General features: G+C 38.8%; 1 protein-coding gene across 18 annotated transcripts in view; it reads right to left on the reverse strand.

Annotated features, from left to right (window-relative positions):
* The window catches only part of add1 (adducin 1 (alpha)), a 36,857-nt gene that overhangs the window by 15,522 nt on the left and 1,606 nt on the right, over positions 1–19,729 (reverse strand). For 15 of the 18 annotated variants that reach the window (XR_005281645.1, XR_005281647.1, XR_005281646.1 and 12 more), the window contains exons 2-10: positions 10,583–10,791; positions 10,307–10,469; positions 9,875–10,026; positions 7,276–7,356; positions 6,982–7,131; positions 6,752–6,895; positions 6,581–6,679; positions 6,126–6,299; positions 4,979–5,329 (exon numbers count right to left, since the gene is read on the reverse strand). Coding sequence is in view for 14 of the 18 variants with exons in the window: in XM_038294985.1 (XP_038150913.1) it covers positions 4,979–5,329; positions 6,126–6,299; positions 6,581–6,679; positions 6,752–6,895; positions 6,982–7,131; positions 7,276–7,356; positions 9,875–10,026; positions 10,307–10,469; positions 10,583–10,777 (1,509 nt within the window). In the remaining 4 variants the exon portion in view is untranslated. The remainder of the gene's footprint in view (positions 1–4,978; positions 5,330–6,125; positions 6,300–6,580; positions 6,680–6,751; positions 6,896–6,981; positions 7,132–7,275; positions 7,357–9,874; positions 10,027–10,306; positions 10,470–10,582; positions 10,792–19,729) is intronic. The other 3 variants (XM_038294978.1, XM_038294990.1, XM_038294991.1) reach the window with 1 other exon arrangement.

A 19,729-nucleotide genomic window follows, 5' to 3' on the forward strand; every position in this document is an offset into this window, starting at 1 on the left:
CGCAAGGTCAGACATATGTGTGGTAGCCATAGTAACTAAATAGAGGCATTATTAATGACACCGTCAGTCAAATTAGAACTGATCGGATTAACAGGAACAACCAGGCAGCATTATGCTAAATGCCGACCGTCATATCTCAGGTTTATGGATAAATTCAAAGAATTATTCACTCAAAAAAGTGGCTTCACGCAAAAAGATCAAAACAAACAATTGTTCATTATGTTTAAACACTAATTTGTGCTGGTTAAAGCCAACGGGGGCCACAGAGGGGTTAACAGATGATATTAATAAATAAAATAAAAACTCCAAGGAGAACAGCACACCTATCTATAACATTTAATATGTTATAGATATATACAGCTTATTTTACTTGTTTCCTAATCTTAGTTTGATTACTATGGTTCTTTGTTAAACTGATTGCAGCGTGGAGCCTTGCTGCGGGATACGGGTCCAGCCATTCAGAGAGCAACGCTCTATGAAGCCTAATCAGCTGATAACTGCTCACCATCCAGGGTCAGGAAACAATTCTTCCATTTTCAAAGCCTCCAGCAAAGTTTAAATCTATTGGGCGGTTTTTAAATGTTAAAATCCATGCATGTTAATTCCTCACCCTGTTACATAAATTTATTGGTCAGTGTTATAACTCACCCCATCGATCAATGGGAAGACGAAGGAGGTTGGTGAAGAAAAGTAAATATGTAGGGACTTTGATTAAACTTGTCTATTTTTTTAATTTTTATATCTATTAAAAACCAAACGGCACTTGTATAACGACATCATTAAGTGTGGAATTTGAGTTTCATTCTCATATCTTTTGATAATCTAGATTGAAAATATGGATGAATATCCATTGGGTTTCTTAGCTACTAACAGAACGAAATAAATCATTTATCATCATCATTGATCTATATTTTGAACTAAAAATAATCACAGTGAAGATCAACTGAAAACAATTACAGCGTAAGTTAACAGAAAGAAAGACAACAAGGGGGGGGTGGTGTGGGTGAGACGTGGGGGTGAGTGAAGGTGAGAGGTGGCTGGATGGGTGACCGAGACGATGAGGCTGGCTTACGAAGCGAGAGTGGCAGTGAGGGGTGAGCTGGCATCACCAAAGTCATTTCCCAGGCTGATACACAACAAGGACAACAGAGATAAGAGAGAAACACACCCAAGAACACTTGGCCTTTTGGGGACAAATGGAAGCAACCATGACAGCACTGAGAACAGAGGACATCCTTCACGCAGAGGATGAAACCTTTCACAATGTGCTGCTTTTTCCAGAGATGTTTTGTTTATTTAGGAACTTGGTAATGCTCAGCATCCATTTCTAGCATTGAACAGAATGAGCAGCAAATCAAGATAAAACACTGACTTTTTTTCATGCCACATGGTGAACCTTTTGAACGTGAGAATGTAACTTGCAGTGGGGAGCAAAAGCTCATGACCTCATTCCTGTATTTACTCCAAGCCTGGCCATATTACCAAGGGAGAGCGTTCTAGATGAGGAAGGAGTTCTGGATGATCGGTTGAGTATGAGATGAACATGTGGACACGATATACTCACTGAGAAAGAGTCTCACAACATAACATGTCCTACTTTCCCAACAGGAGATAATTGATTCAAAAGGTCAGGTCAAATTTTATCATGTCTTTTTTCTTTATAGTCTTTTTTTTAATTTTATTTATCTTTGAAACAAATTAATTCATGCAGGTGCTGGCATTTTCAATCAAAGCTGCTTATAAGTATAAAACCAAAAGTCAGACAAATAATAGAGGGAAAAAATGAAGTGGAAGCAACAGCATTAAAGATTTTTTTTTTTTTTGAAGCAATATGAATTTTCTTATACCCACAGCCACTGGTACCCCTGGTAAAGATGTGCAGAATCAAGTTCCACGTTCTCTACAGCAGTGATTCCCAACCTGTGGTATGCGGATTTCCTAGTGGTCTGCAAGTGCACTGCGAGGAGTTCATGAAAATATTTTATTTCTTACGTAGTAAAATAAAATATCATGAATCTGTCTCGATTTGTGAGGACCCAATTGAGAAATTAAACCAGCTTTTATCAACCAAGTATGTTTTTCTTATATATTCGAGTTCACCAAAAGAACATCATCGATGTAGAGAATAGCCGCCGTTTTTTTTTTTTTTTTTACACTGAGCTATAGGAGCTCAGCGAAGCAGTATGGGTGTCTTGATGAAATTAAAGTAAAACGACTTAAATCAGACCGACTATAATTTTTTTTTCCAAATTAACTTTAAATGATGATCATGATTATAAGAGTGTTACTCAGAGGAGATACAGTTTTATAAATACAGGTTTATAAAAGGATTTTATTCTGTATTTTTTTCCCCCAACTCCTTGCTAACTTCCAGGAAACGTACATGTGTTGTTTTTTTTGTTTGTTTTTTTTTTAGATTGAAATATTAAAATGCCTAAGAATTAAATGCTCAGGTTAAAAGATTTAGTAAAATAGTTTTATTATCAGTTATTGTACGTTATAGTTCTGGATAGGGCTGCAACAACGAATTGATAAAATCGATAAAAATCGACTTTTAAAAGCGTTGGCAACTAATTTTATCATCGATTAGTTGTGTCGCGCGATTAATGCGTCATCCGCCGCCGTCATCATCACTGCCACTTTGTTGAAACGTGGGAAGAAAAGAAAATACGGCAGCGCGAGCCAGCGCTGCTGGTGAACAAAGGCTGTTTTCAAACGGCAGTAACGTCAACTGTTCTGATGACCGATACTGCAAACGCAAGCTGCGTCTCAATTCGCAGACAGCCTGCGCATTGTAAAGTGAAAAGTCGTAACATGCAACTTTTGTAAAAACAAATTAACATGGCACGGAAGCACCACTGTTATGATGCAGCACCTGAAAAGAAAACACGGAGCCTTCGATGGCAGTAAAGAGAGAGCTGATCAGCAGGATGAGTAACCATGTTTGTTTCATTTTAAAGTGGGGAAACGTAACGTTAGTTTCTCAGGTAGCTCATCTGATGCTTTCCTTACCGTGTTAGTAGGTTACAGACAGTGATAAGGTTGGCTACTTATTTTATTTTTAATTTCATTTGAATTAGCTTAAGCAGGGTTTATATTTTCTTTATAAATAAATTAACTTGCAAATTATGAGGGCAAGGCTTTTAAAGTTTAAATCTTCTGGCAAAGATAAAGTAAAGAAGATCCTGCAATTTATGGAAGTAAAGCAGAATAAATTCCAGCAAGATCAGTAATATGTCAATTAATTATATGCCACATTCCCATGTAAATATCTGTCTTTGGAGGATGTGTTTTTTAGCACCCCTAGTTCTCTTATTTTTATTCCAAATACAATTTATAATTTGAATCACAGGGCTATTTTTATCTCTATGGTTCAGTATTTTCTCAAGTAGCAACTTTAACTGCTATACTTTCCTGTCTTAAAAGGCAGAACTCTTCTAGTCTAAAAAAAAACTAATTTGTTGAAATGGGGGGCCTATTGTTTGAACCCCTTAGGGGCTTTTAAAAACATAAATGTCTTTTTTTGCGCTTTATGAAACAAAGTAGCCTATATTTTGTGGATGTACAGCTACATTTCTCATGTAAGTTTGCGTAGTTTTAACACAAACATTTATTTTTCATATTGCATCAGTACAGTTAATGAGCAACCTGTACTTTTGTGCTTGTTTGTTCTGTCTAAAATGTTTATTTTGGAATAAAGAGGTTAATATAAAAAATATTTTTTGTCCGATACATCGATTAATCGAAAAAAAATAATCAGCCGATTCATCGATTTTTAAAATAATCGTTAGTTGCAGCCCTAGTTCTGGACAATCATCACTACTTTTGACTGAGAGGGGGACTCGTGGTAAGAGAAAATACTCAAGGGGTACACAAGTCAAAAAAGGTTAGGAAACACTGCTCTACAGGAACATTTCACACACACACAAAGTTTTTGAATTCCCAGGGAAAGGAAAAAAAATCATCAGAAAAGATGATGGAACCACAATATTTTAAATTAATATGTGAAGTTAATTAAAGAATCTGGTATTTGATATTACCTCCAGTTTTATAAATATGATCATACAATGAAACAAATAAAGAGCCATTCACACAAAACTTTCCTATTAGACCTCACATAGCTGTAACTAAAAACCTCTAAGACATATTTGAACTTAAACTTGGACTGCTAACTTTTATGCAACAAACAGTTTTGGGTCTTGCATGAAATAAAAAGGAACTGATTAGTTCTTAAATTACCTCAAAATTGTTGTGATTCATTCATTTGAAGACTTTATACATATTTACCAGGGGTGCACAAAGTTAAGGGTGACGCATGTGCTATTTCCCCTTTATTTTCCACCATTCCAGAAAAGTAAATATTCTCAGAGCCATGCCACTTTCCGCTGGTTCCTTAAAAATGGCTGTCAATGTCTCGCCTTTACAGCAACATGCGGCCTCAGAAAATATTATTTATCCTGATTTCAAATGATATTTTAATTTATATTTTAGACAACAGTTTAAGCCAAGTTCAAGATGCAATAAAAAAAGCTTAATAAATAAAAAGGTTGCAGTGGGGTTGAGCAACTGTGTGGTCAGCAGTGACGGTTCGTCTTGCTGCGTTCACCTGCCTGACTGAAGACTTGTGCTACACCCCTGCTGCTCGCTCCTCTGGGAAAAACATCAACACGTACAATGCATTTCACTACAACACATGCTGTGGGACATGCTCTGGGCAACCAGCCCGGCATCATGAAGCTTTTGGAGACCAGAGGGAAACACTAGAGAGGTGGGTTAGTAGGTCTAGTCCAATCATAGCAGAACTGCTGCTTAAAGATCAAAGAGAAATAAGAAGGCGTCTCATGAAGAAGCAGACAATTAATATTTAAACTTCACTATATAAAGTGTCCCCTGCCCCTCAGGATGCCGAACAGCTACCCATTTCTACCAACAAGGTAGCTGTAAATACTATACTATGAACAATAAGGTAGGCACAGACCAAGCAGTTGGTTATACAGCTTGGCACGCAGACACCGGACGAGAGAGACTGCAGCAAGGGTTTGACGTGATCATGTGTTATGTTCGTCCACACCTTAGGCTTCGACTTGGGGCTGGTGCCGTCGGGCCCGTCCTCGTAAGGCTCGTCGGGCCGGCCGCCGGCATTTAGCCAGCGGGTCTTGTCACGCTGGCCACGCTGGAAGCTGTGTTTCAGTGGGGAGCGAGCACCTGAGTCGCTGTCCTCCCCATAGGAGTAACCGCCGTGGGCGGAGGAGGCGAGCTCCGTGTCACTGTATTTTTTACCTTTGTCTCTCAGAGCCGGGCAGCGGTAAGGATAGCCCGTCCTGTAGCCCTGGAAATAAAAAAAACGTCAGGCGTCAGAAAAAAGGTGGAGCAATTGTAAAATGTATGGTTTATACAGCGCAAAACTATTCAGAAATAAGTAAATATTTCTTAAATTAAGTGTATCTATCCTTAATTTCCGTAGGCAAATAAGATGATTTGATAATGTCATGAATATTTTTACTCTAAAAATAATTAAATAATGCACTTGAAATAAAACAAAGTAATTGTTTTTTTCTTTATTTTAAATGTAAATTGTCTTTTTCCATTGGTAAAGTGTCTCACTTCCCCCCTCAGTTCAATAGAAAATGCACTTATTTTAAGCACGGTTCATACAAGAATGAGTAACTCTAATTAATGCTTTTTAATGCTCTTTTAATGCTCTAAGATCAACTGGAAGCCGTTCAGCGCAAATATATTACGATACAATATATCTGACTAAATTGTTTTTAATAAACTTTTTTTTTTTTAAATAAAGCATTTTAAATGCCACGATAATCACATTTAATGAATTTTAATGCAAATTAAGTCCTTCATTTAAAAAATAATAATCTAATGACTTTTAATGACCTGCAGAAATTCTGTTAAGGGAAAATTACTTATTTAGATTTCAATTTTTTGCAGCGTAATCAAGCACAGTGAAGATCATAATTTCAAGGATGAGAATAAGAATAAGAAAATGCAGGAGGTGCTTTATTTTCAGAACTCAACCATTTCACAAATGCTTGGTCACCAGTAGAACAGCATCAATAGTTCTGATTAGTAAACCTTAAAGCAACATGTGCGCATCCTTTCTGAGGGCTTACCAAATTGTCGAGCATTCTCATGAGAGCCTCAAACTCCTGCTCCCCAATCTGCCACTTTGGGTGTGCCGACGACCCGTCGCCTGCTGGCTCAGGGACGCATGGGCGAGACTTGTACTTTGACGGGTCCAGCATAACCAGATTGTCTGGACCTCCAGCGCTGGCCAGTGTTCGCACCTAGAAAACATTCAGAAGGTATATAAACCAGACAGAACCGGAGCAGAGAGTGAAAGAAAAGAAGCAAGACAGACACGGAGGAAGGAAATGCAACACAAAGACAGCGACATGAAAAAAACTGAATTTATGGAGAGACAAAGATAATCGTTATGAACGATACAGAGAGCTTTGATGAAAATAACATAAAAAAACACAGTTAAATGACATTTGCAGACATTTAGACGTTTTTAATGTGAAATATTTAAGATGAAGCAGCTTTCTAGTTGTCGTGTTAGACCAACCTGGATTTCACAGGCGGTCACCAGGTTGTGGATGTAATAAAAGGCCTCCTCCACCGTTTCTCCAACTGACACCAAACCATGGTTCCTCAGGATAAGAACCTGAGATAAAGAAAATAGATAAGCCACAGAGCCAGAGCTTGTTCCGGATTCCTTTTCATATCCTGTAGATACCTTGCTCTTGGCCCCAAGATTCTTCTGTATGAGAACTCTTTCTTCATCGTCCACCAGGATGCCATGGTAATCGTGATAGCTCACCTCCCCCAGGGACAGAGCCTCAGGAGAGATGGGCAGCAGCCCACATTTCATGGCCGATACCTGCAGCATAAACATACAGGCTGATGAAATATCTGGATATCTATAGGCAGCATGTTGCTTGGTAAAGTCAGAGTGTGTGTGCTCACCGCTGCACCTGCCGCAGTGTGTATATGTACAATACACTTGATATCGGGCCGTGCGGCATAGATGGCAGAATGGAGGGTGAAGCCGGCCTGGTTGACCCCCAGGTTGGTGCTTCCTCTGTCTATGATTTCGCCCTGAAGGTCTATCTTCACCTGAAGGGGATTTAATGTGAAGGCATGATTAAAACTGTCTTTTGGAGACATTTAACTCAATTTAAGTTAAATTTTAACGGGAAACCAAGGGACAAAGTTTTAGCATATACTGAAATGCTGATAAAAACCTGAACGGGTTCTTACCAAACTAGAGGCAGTGACTTCACTGTAAAGGAGCCCAAAGGGAACTATTAGGAAGCGTTCCTGGTCTGAGTTAACTCTGACCTGCAAGATAAAGAAATAAGATATTTAGGGTAAATTTGTACATCAGATCCAGGTCTCCATTGATTGTCTGCACCTCTCAGTGAGTTAAGACAACATTTCTAATGAGTATTACGTGCAAACTTTGATCATAGTGAAGCCATAAAATTTTGTTGGTCTAATACAGAAACCTGTGTTTGCCCCCTTAACAAAGACAGTGAGAAAACAGATCTATTAGCTGCAACACAACCTGATATGTATGCAGAGTCTCAGAAACCTTAACTGTGGGGCAGAGCTGCTCTGAAACACATTTGATCCAAAGAATTCTAAACAAGCTGTTCGGTTTATGAAGGAGAGCTTTTCTAACATTTTTTCCATTTATAATTAACAGAAAGCCAACTTTAACATCCAATGCGCCATATAATCAACAAGTCAAAACAGTAGGCATCCTAGTGCTATCGTAGCCTTTCACCAAAGCAGTCTGTGTTATTGGCAGGAGAAAATTTGTAATTAATCAGCTCATATTTGTGTTTGTAGAGTGAGAAATATGCTTGGAACGGATTAAAAAGCAAAATATGTTTTAAAAATTATTCTGTCAAAATATTTGCTGTTTTCCTAACCGAGGAAGCACATGTTAGAGAAGCACCACCAGACCTGGACAAGACAAAATATATGCCACTGTGAAGAAAAACACTAATGCAGACTATATAATACTATATATCAGAGGTCACCGATAAGCGGCCCGGATCCAACCTGATTTACAACATTTATAAATGATCGCATGTTGTCTGACGACAGTGTCTAACTCCAAAATCCCCACATTCTTCATCTCCCCTCCGCCCCGCTGCGCAAAGCAAAGCCTACAGCCTCCGCTGTTCCTCCCGTCTTGCTCCGCTCCGACTTCCTCGGAGCTCAAGGAGAAAATGCGCTATATTATTAAATTCAGGAGCAAAACATGCAGAAATTAAAGCCTAATTTAATATGAAATAGAGCTGGGCGATATGGCGATATATATCGTGAGGACGAGAGAAACATGTCTATCGTGACCTTTCTCCTCTATTTTTTCTATCGTGATAAACTTTTTTATTTTATCTTAACTTTTTTTAGCCAAGATTCTATACTGTTCACTGTCATGGCCGCAAATTGCATAACTGGTGTTCTTGGTTTGAGGTTGGGATTCTCATATTAGGAAACAAGATGATGGGTAAAAAATAGGCAATGAAAGATTTTTTTCAACCCTGTCCATCTGACGGACTATGAAAACATAAAATGCAACATCAGTTGTGGCATATCGTGATATATATCGTTATCGTGATATAAAATAATCCATATCGTGATATAGTTTTTTTTCCATATCGCCCAGCCCTAATATGAAATGTTAAAAAAAATCCCCACCATCCATCATATGTTGAGTTTCTGCCCAAATATTTTCATTTTGTTGTGGATTTTTGTAACAGGGATAACTAGGATCATCCATGGTTTGTATGAACTATGTTTTATCTCTGCTTCCAAACACAGCATCTCTTCATCCAGGCCTGAGATGAGAAGTTTCTTTTGAAGTTGTGAGGCGCTCTTGGGCATTTTGACTGCATTTGATGAAACTTTTAAAATAAATATTTTGATCGAGATGAGAAATCTGCTTCCTGGTTTGTTGAAGTACCGATAGTTTGCATCCAATCATCTAAACAAATGGTCTTAGTTTTTGGGAATATATAAGCTCATGAATGAGCCTGGAATGGCTTTGTCATCATTCAAACCCAGCTTTAAAGCTTGCAGGTCAGCCTAAAGCCCACTGCTCTCTATAAGCCATAAAAAAATAACCAAAAGTCAGTTCAGGTGTTTTATAAAATATGTGAATCAGGAAATTGTCGATATACCAAAGTGAACGATTGCCGTTCTCTACTTCAAAAACACTTTAGATTTTAAAATGGAAAAATGTTCAATTTGTTTTTTTCTTTCCATTTAAAAATTCAATGCATAACATGGAGACATTAAACCTCATTTTCAGTGTTAAATTCTGTTTAAAGTAACAAATTATAATAAAAAATGTCTCCGGACCTTTACTGGTTGATGATTTTCCTTATTCGGACCTCGCTGATTTTTAATTCGTGACCCCTGATTTATATAGTGTGCCATTTTTCTGCAATAAACTGTTCATGCAAATGCATGATATTAAATTTGATTTTACAAAAAAAAAGGGTTTAAAAAAACAATTGAACTAAAGTGAAAGATTTTAAAAATCAGACATAAAGGACAGGCAGACACTATTGTTAGAAAAAGTATTTTTTTACTGGTTTGAAAAAAAAAAAAGAAAGTAGACATAAGTGCAGCTATTTCACATCAGATAAACAAAGAACCACAAAATACTAACGATAATAATTAACACTGTTGGTGTGGAGATGGGGGGCATGGCTGTGTTCTGAGGGTCTGATAATCCTCCTTACTAGGCTTCAAAGTTTTGTACTAAATGAATTAGGTATAAGTAAGGTGATAAAACTGTTACACATATTCTGTTTTACTGCATATCAGGAAGCAGTCTTACTGTGAGGTGGTTGTAGATGAGCTCAGACCATCCAAACAAATCAGCTAGCCGATAAAAAGCAGCCAGTTTGCAGCGGAGAAGCTTTTCACCCTTGTCATAGGAGATGGAGTCCGAGCCTCGCAGATCGTTGACTGGCGTCACCATCCCCAAACCTGCAGGAAGAAACGCACAACAGAAAGAAACAAACACACCTGATTTAAATCCTAGCGATAAAACAGCCGTCAAGTTCAGCTAAAAGAAAACAGGATATCAGGCAAGAATAAGAAGGTTTATAAAGCGTCACTAAAAACATCAACATATGTGGCTTAGTCAAATACAGCTAGAATCACTGTCCTGCTGATAACAATGGCACGCTGTAGTACTCATTGTGAGGACAGACATGTCTGTGCAGGGGTCAAGATGTCCTCTGCACTCATTCTCTCTCCTGCTTACTCATGTTGAGAGCTGCCATGCCTCCCTGTGGTGCAGCTGGATACATGGAAGGCATGCTGGTGGTCATGAAGTCTGCAATCTGCTGCAAAGCCAAAAGGCTGGTGGGCGTTTTCCCCTTCTTCAGCTGATCCTGGATCATCGTCTCCAGCTCTTCACAAAAAGCCTGGAAGTGAAGTCAAAAAAAAAAAAAGGGATAACAGCATTTCTTTTTTTTCTTTTTTTTTCCCTTATGCAACAACCTCAGACTGATTTCATTAACAGAATAAATGCACTGACTGGGCTCTGAAGGATCATAGAGACCCTTTTTTTCTGCTCCATCATATTGAAGTCCTGCCGCAGGTCAGGCGCCATGTTCCTCTCCCTCTGGTACTCAGGACTGCTCTCATCCACACGGTCAAAGTAGCGCTCCTTGTGTGGGGCTGTGGTGGGAGGGGGGGCCGTCACCACCCCGGCACCTGACTCGCCGTTCATCTTGGGTTGGCCTCCTGCAGCAACAGCGAAGACATCGTCAACATTTTATAATCACTGTGTAATAAACATCACTGCATGTCCGGACTCCATAATATAAGAGATTAATCAGAGTCTCTTCCTTTAGGTTTTGTAGAAGCACACAGCTGTGCACTAAACTAAACCCTCCTTAAAAAACTATCAAAGGTAAATATTCCTTTTGGTCCTCCTGCTGGACTAAACCAGTTAGCTTCAAGAGCTAAAGACTGTTTTTATTTTTGGATACATAAAACTTATATCTTTAATCATTTTAAGATTATGTGCACTCAGGATTGAATTTATTTTTAAAAGGTAGCTAAAAATAGAGCAATACAATACAGATAAAGTTACACTGGATTAGACACCAGGGAAAGCAGACTTCAAAACAGGAAGTGGAGACACCTTCACCCAAAAAAAAAAAAAAAAAAAAAAACAATATGTCTTATAATCAAAACTCCATCTTATCCACCGTCTAGAGTTTTCACCACATCATACATTAACCAGTCAGCAACAGAGCTACACTGTTAGGCTAACCTGGACCAAACTGGTAAGCCAACTCTTGGAATGGGAATCTGTGGAGCAACAAGATTCTCTCTCAGTGGGAGAGTCACAGGATGCTCCACAGGCAGGTCACTAGCTAATTAACGACCCATTAAGGCAAAAAGCCAATTTTGAAACCCCCTCCATCTTCTACTTCCTGTCAGTCATGCGTTTTCTACTTCATGTCAATTTGGATTGATTTCCTCTGTGTGAAACAAAAACACAGCTAGTCCATCAATAACTGGCAAAGAAATGGCATAAAAATCAAATGAAACCACAGTTAGTACGGTAATCACCTCATCATAGCTCAGTTGTTCACCACCAGAGGAATTTTTATTTTATTTTTTTTTTATTGTTTCATGCTGATGGCTTAACTAATAACCTAATATATGCAAAGGAATAAATAACTGAATTTGCAAACATAATGTACTCCGTTGGTCTAAACCTGAAAAATCCCATGGATGTAAGTGATTTGCAGATAAAAGACAACTTCTAGCTAGAGATTTGATTCGGTGCCTTGTGTTTAAGCAGATAACTGGTCTCCAGCCACCTGACACAGCACAGCCCACTTAGGCTTCGACTCCAACAGGATATGGGCAGACTTCACCAGAGTAAAAGTGCAAGCGAGTATTCACAAAGTGAAGCTGGCAGAGACTGAGTCAGCCCATTAGTCTGCATCAATACAGAAAGCTCAGCCACAACTCCCAGGGCAACTGGTGCCCCGACTTGAAGCATGCAGCATCGCTGTAGGAGCTGCAGGATCCTCCCAGAGTTTCTGTCTCCTTTCATCAACAATCCCATTTCAACCAACAATTTTTCCACTATTAGATCCACAGCTTTAATTTAAAGATTAGCATTTTAATGCTATGTTAATGTATACAACTTAAAAAGCTGTACTAAACTTTCTGGTTAAGATTTATAGCGTGATGACTTTCAGATAGAATAGAATATAGATGCTGTCTAATGCTTCAGTACACTCATACGCTCTGCTTTTAACAATAAAATTACACATTTGGTCATCCAATTTGCACAAATTTGAAATTTCAATGCATACAGTAAAAATAAAACAACAAAAGAGAGATTTAAGATGATATATCCATATGATGATAATCTAGGCCGTGGTTTGGGTTAATAAAAGTCAGAAAATCACTTAAAATTATTTGCCACTTCACCCAAACATGGACAGGTGCCAATATATCCCTATTAAAACATTCAATGTTTAGTTAGATTTAAATATTTTTGACAGCTCTGGAGTTAAATCCAGTCGGATAATTAAAATCCCTGGAGTTCTGCAGACTGACCTGTGTCAATCTGATTTCCGCAGGGAGGTGGTGAAGGGGTCCTAATGCTTCCAGACTCCCTGTCAGGTCTAATTCATTTTGTTGCAGATTTCTGTTAAGCCACATGCTGAGCTTGCGGATGGATGTTCTTGTTTGTGTTGCTATAGCTGCAGCAGGACTAAACATCCGAGTCCATTGAAGCAACACAGTCCAAATAGGCTGAATAGAGGAGATTTTCTATATAATCATTAATGTGTAGAGGCCACAACTGATTGGTTTAAACTCTAAGCTGAGGAGTGAAAACAGAAATGTCAGATTTGATGATGTATTATGTTAAAATCAGCCAAGAAAAGCTGAAGAAACATTTTGCTTACATTTATTAGAAAATAAATCACCTCTCAAAAAAAGCGATCTCTTGGTGTAGCCTTAACAACTAAGAAACAAATTTAAAAGATAAACACAGCAGTATCCACTTCAGCCCAATGCCTTAGAACAGGGGTCTTCAACGTTTTCCAGGCCAAGGACCCCCAAACTGATGGCGGGATGGAGCAGAACCCCCCCAATTATATATTGTATGAAGTTATGTTTTATAAAAACTGGTCCTATAGTCCCTCTATTACAGATTGAGTAACATAACAAAAGTAATTTCACCCTGGGATTATTAAAGTATTTCTGATTCGGATTTCTGGTTGATGGGACAGGTGTTGTGAATGAAACGGTGCCCAGCTTGAAAGAGCTCCTGAGTGTCACTGAATGTGTGCATTGATGACTGAAAGACATCTTCCGCCTCCATTTACCCGTGTACTACAATGTGTTGAATTCATGTTAATGTTTATGTAAAGACATTTCAATTAGTGGAAAAAATTGCAGGGAGGGGAAAAAAAAAAAAAAAAACTCTAATCAACTAAAACTTTCGCAACCCCCATGCAGCACCTCTGTGGACGCCCTAGGGGCCACGAACCCCCGGTTGAAGATGAAGGATTAGAACTAACACATTGATAGAGGCCTAATATAAATACTTAACCCTGCATTGAAATCAGCTAGTTGATCATCTTTCCCCTTAAATTATGTAAACAATTTTTTAAACAACAATAACCCGACTTTTTGTATTGCAATACTTTACTGACAGGATCCAGAACAATGAAACCAGAAGTCATGAATAACTTGTTGCTGTGGACCACGAGTGAGCTGGCTGAACACAGGCTTTATTTAGGGAGAAGAAGGAAAATTAAATAAATAAATCAGCTTTTAGGAAACTTCTCCATTACGGTTGAACAATAACAGGGAAAAAAATTAATTCTTTATTCCCCCTTTTCTTTTCTAGGAGAATCTCTGCCTTGATTTAGTATTTGCTTACTTATATCCACAAGTTACTTTATGCCAAAGTTTACAGTAAGATTCCCAATAATCATCTCATATAATATGTTTGCATGTTTTTCAGACAAAACACATGTGGTGCCTTGTAAACAGCGTTGAGTTATCACTTAATAAATACAAAGAGTCTGAATACGCATGGCCGTAACGTAAGCATCAGCTGTCAATATAAAAGAAGATTGATTATTTTTCAGTCCAAGAGCTCCAGACACAGTAAGTGTCCTCCAGCGATGTTAAATGCTGTCGTTTCACAGAATCCCCCTCAGAAATGTGGGCCCACTGTACTCCAAGAGACTTTGCTCATGTTGAGAGTGCAGTCACCATGGAAACCAAAGGCATTGCCATGGAAACAAGACATCCTTTTAGAAGATTATAGTTATGCAAGAAAAGCAGTGGGATAATTTTACAATATTCCAATCCAGCTTCTAAGGGATGACACGGCCAAACGAGACTGTTAGTCGTTTCTATTAAAATCCTGACAGCGAGACATCAGAGGATGAATGATTCTACAGCCCAGCAAAACTTTACTCAGTACATTCTAATAAATATAGTATGCATGAATAACTAATGTTCCCGAAAGATCAGGTGTTGGATTTTTGCCGTATTCCAATAAAGAAACAATGCATGGACATCTGTTAAAAAAAAAAAAAAAAAAAGACCTGTACATACTTCAAAAGGCGCTTTACAAGTAATCCAGCAATAAAAACCTTAAATAAAAAATATATCACATAACATAGAAGATTTCAATCTTTTAATGTGAAAGATAAAGAAAAAAACTCTGAAAAGTGTGAGGAAGTCTTTAGTAAAGTATTTAAGCAAAAACAAGAAATAAATGGGACAAAATTCCCACATATCGAATTTAAATGCTTTCCAGAACCAATTCCATTAAATTCAAGGACCATGTGAAGCAGCATTTACCTCCTGCTATGACTTTAATTATCATCTACAGCTATGTTCGCATCTACATAAGTAATCAGAGTAAATGCCAGTCGGCCTAAAAATGAGTCGTGTAAACATGGCCGTCATAGCAAGGTGGTTTCAAGGCCTCAAACTTATTTTCTTTTTGTATTTCCAACAATTTCAGGATTTTAAGGACCAGCAGGAACCCTGACTGTAATCAAGAGATTATTAAAACAGAGCCATAGACAACAACAAAGCATCCATGGTGGCGCTCCAAGGCAGTGGCCAAGAGCATCTCCTCCTGACAATTTCACAAAATATGCTCTTAAAAACAATACAAACTAGACATCAAACCCGCATCGATGATCGCCAACGCCTAATGGAGCTATGGTCACAAAATGTTTCAATGCAGACATTTTTGACCGTTACAAATGCTGCGGAATGCTAGGGACATGTCAACAAGACAACGGAAAATAACAAATGGAAGAAGAGATGCGTGAGACGGAGAAAGCGAAGCTGCAGAGGTGGGCCAACTGCGAAGCTAAAGAGAGATCCCCACAGACCACCGCTTCCATCGATCCTTCTCTCCAACATCCACTAATTGGAAAACAAAATGGATAATCTCCGACAGGAACTCTCTACAAAACAGGAGATATACAACTGTTGCGCCATCATTCTGACGGGGTCTTGGCTGCGTCCAGCAGTACCAGACGGTGCTGTTGACCTGGTGGGGCTGATGCTATACCGCGCAAATAGAAACAAAGAGCTCTGCATGAATGGAAACTCCTCTGAGACTGTTCCCAGGCAATCTTCGGTATCTAGAGGGGAAGCACAGTAGCCTGACGTAGTCCCACTCAATTCTAGTCAGAATATGAGTCTGATACTGCTCCATAGAGCTGTGATTATGGGGCGTGTTTCGAACGAACCAGGAAAAAAAATGCCTCTGCACTCAATTGGATAGACCTACAACCAATAAGAGCAACGGAGTGCCTGACGTATGTTAAGAGACGCATAGTTGTTGTCAACAAAAATCAAAGCGTGCAGTTGCACGCCTAGAATAAGATGATGAGCCTTGATCGCCCTGACAATTTGACTGGATCGCCAGAGATTGGGCGATCATACTATGGAGCAATGCCAGACCGAACTTCCCGACCTCAAACCTTGTGGGCGGGACTAAGTTCGGAATGGCACCCAGGCTAGAAGCACAGCCCTCTGAAGGTGAAAATGAGGAGAGCACTCTAGATGCTTCTCTGCCAAATGCTGAAACATTCCCAGCCGGCTCCTCCCGGCCCCCTCCAGCTTCCACATCTTCTCCAGCATCGTCTGTTGCTGCTAAACCTGCCGATGGCATCACTGCTGCTTCAACCAGGTCAGCCTCTTCTACCCATGGGGCTACCATCCTCACAGCATCGTCACCATCGTCCTCTTCCTCCCCTGAGCCAGGAAAAGCGAGTGCTTCAGGAGCTGGAGGCCATAGTAGCAGCTCAACAACAAGTAGGTCTGAGAACAACTGACCCATATTATATTAACCAATGAGTTAATGAAACCTTAAACAGAGGAGTTTTTACCAGCATGAAAATATCTGAGATTTTAGATGCCAGTGTTCTGTCAGAACAGGATATGCTGTCAGATTGCCAAACGATACATTTTTATCTAACCTAAATTACTTCAGTCACAAAATAAACCACAGCCAGTTTTCTAATATTTAAACATGAAAACAAAACCTAATCGAACTTAAATTCCAGCACCTTTTTTTTTGCATCAAAGTAACATATTTTTTAAATTAATATTGACTAATATGGTTTTACCTAAGTGGCTGTTCAATGGCACAGTGAGCAGCACAGCTGCCTTGCAGCAAGAAGGTTCCAGGTTCGATTTCCGGCCTGGGGTCTTTATGCATGGACTTTGCATGTTCTCCCTGAGCATGCATGGGTTCTCTCCGGGTACTCCGGCTTCCTCCCATTAACCATTACTCTAACTTCTCTCTAAAAAGCTATTTGTACCCGGTTGCCATGCCAACCTGTCCAGGGTGTAGCCCGCCTTTTTTCCGTAGACAGCTGGAGATGGGCACCAGCACCCTTCGCAGGGATGAAGCGTGGAAAATGGATGGACGGTCTTAGCTTTAGGAGGCTTCTTCTCTCAAAATCCCAGAAACTTCCATCATCTCAGTTTCTACATTCAAGCAATCACAGTATAAACAAAGCTGTTTTTTTCTTTTTTTAAAGTTAAAATAAACATGTTTTTGGTGGCCAGTACAATTCTGCTAAAACTAAATATGTGAATAATTCTCTGTTGCGCAAGTGTATTAGAACACTGTATGCCGATCTGACAGCGTATGCTGTTCTGACAGAACACCAGCCAATAAAATACCATATTAATCTATTGGCTAATACCGGAGTGATATCTGATATTAATATAATGGGGTAGCCCTAGTTACCAGCATCACACTGGTTACTTTAATGTTTACTGGCTGATTACTGTATCAAGATTTAATTTCAGTGCAAAAAGTATTTATTTCAATAGTTGTCTGTTATACAAAATAGTATGCTTTTAATGAGGTTTAAGTTTTGAAAAACATGATGCTTATGCTACTATAAGTGTACAGATCATATTCTTGAAGAACTGAGCTTTAAGTTCTCAACTCTATTGATCTCCAAGATGGACATCTATCATTTCTGGAACTAAAGAACAGCAGAAACTCCTTAATTTATGACTACAGCTCCTTCATCCAGCATCTCTGGTGCAGACAGATGTAAATATAACACCAAACCAAGCAGGGCCTTATTATTGGCTCTCAACTGTAATTTGTCCATACAGATAAGTCTGCTGTCTGCATGTTGAGACAAGAAAAGGCTAACCTAAGCAAAAGTTTGAGGTAAAGCAACAGCTGAAACGGATCACAACAATTGTTAACATTTACCAGAAAAATGAAAAACACATATTCTCACATTGAGTAAAGTAGGGTATTACCTTCCTCGAGTATGAAAAGGCCTCTTTAACCAAAAGACTGACTGATATGTCTATTTGCCAGAGCAACAAAACCGAGAAACGCTTTGTCCCAAATATGAGCGTGTTTGGTGAGAAAACTTCAAAGTCGACGCCCAAAAAAGCAAAGACATTGTGAAAAACTGGTAAATGTAAAATGCTTCTGATGATGCCATTCAGAACGCCACTCAGTAAGGAAGAAGCCTTTGCTCCATAACACATCCACATTTAAGAATTACAGTCAGGGACATGGAGTTTAACGTTTAAAGAAACATCCTGTAATGGGATGAAATCAACGGTTTAAAAATCTTTTTTTTTTTTTAAGTTTGGATTAAGAAGAAAATAAGAGAAAAGCTACAAGTGGAACTCGATAGAAGAGAATCACCAAAAGTGTAAAATATGACTTGGACAAAGCTATTATAACCCTTAACCACATTAAAATGGGATAGGAATGAACCCCTATAACTAATAGATCTCCAAAAAGGGAAAAACTTATTAAACAAGACATGCATGAAGAAAAGAGGACAGTAGATAATGAAAATTCCAACTTTCAAACACCCCAACTGTAATAGATACTCTGACTATACAATACAAAGTGGATTAGTTTGTCATTTATTATGTTTAAATACATTTGTTGAAAAAAAAAAAAAAAAACAGGAATATCTAATTGAATCTGTCTTTTTAAATTAACAGTGTGTGATGTTCCCTAAACTATACGTAAAGAAGACACTTGGGAGTGCGGAATCAGTCCTGAAATGTCTTTTAGTGATCCAACACACCCAGATGTACAACAGATTGAGCTTTATCTAGCCGTTGTCTGCCATATTGGAGCACATTGATCTGAAATAACATCAACCCTGGAGCAGTCACCCTAAATCAACAATTTGTTCTTGTTTTGTCACCACGTGTTTTTCCCCCCCCCCAGCTTTTAACCAAAACATAACAGCATACTGTTTATTCAATCAAGCCCCACAGCCTGGCAGCTGTAGAGTGAGAGCATCCTTACTGGAAGAGAAAGCATCAGGTCAACATAGGCCAGTGAGCATTTAGACACAGGAAGGAAGGAGAGAGTAATAATAGTGAAAACAGAGCTGCAAAATGAGGAACACATTTTCAGCTGCACTGCAGTCGAGGGTGTAGGGAGTGGGAGTTAAACAGGGTCTGCATCTACAAGCAGTGTGTAACTGTACTAACAGTGTGTGCTAAGGGTGGCAACATGGAAGCAGAGTCACATAGTTGAGCTCTATCCTTTGGGAGGTTTGGCTGTTTAAACAGAATTAGCACATTCAGTGAGTATGCATGCCGTCTTCAGTTTGGTTTTGCTACATCTATTACAGCCGGAAGGAGAAGAGACTTCACAACCAGGCTGCAAAATGTTGGGTAAACACCCAACTGCTATATCATTGTTTGATGGTGTGATAGCTACATTTCACCCCCTTCTCCTAGTTTTCCTGCCAGTCAACGCTGGAAAGCCTAACCTTCTTCCCCACTAGCATGTAAATAAATTCTGGGGATAGAGGGCTGGGAAAGGCCATCAAAACAAGCAAAAAAAAAAAACAATGACGACAAAAGTCTAAATAAAGCCCAACAGATATTGGTAGTCATTTGTGATTTTTCATACAACTATAGTGCAATGACTATTCTGATTTAACCTATTATCTGTTATATGATGGATTAAAAAACTACTTTTTGTGGTAGTCAATTAAATTATAACTTTATAACACAATCAGCACTCATTCCATTTTTCCCCCTAGAGAAATTACCTTTATATTCCTACACTTAAAAAATAATAAATGGAAGGCTACAATTTTCTGTACAACCCAATGTCTGTAAATTAATCTCTTTGTAAAACAAACAA

The sequence above is a fragment of the Cyprinodon tularosa genome, unplaced genomic scaffold (genome assembly GCF_016077235.1).
Source record: "Cyprinodon tularosa strain WSP-4 unplaced genomic scaffold, ASM1607723v1 ctg349, whole genome shotgun sequence".
Taxonomy (NCBI): Eukaryota; Metazoa; Chordata; class Actinopteri; order Cyprinodontiformes; family Cyprinodontidae; genus Cyprinodon; species Cyprinodon tularosa.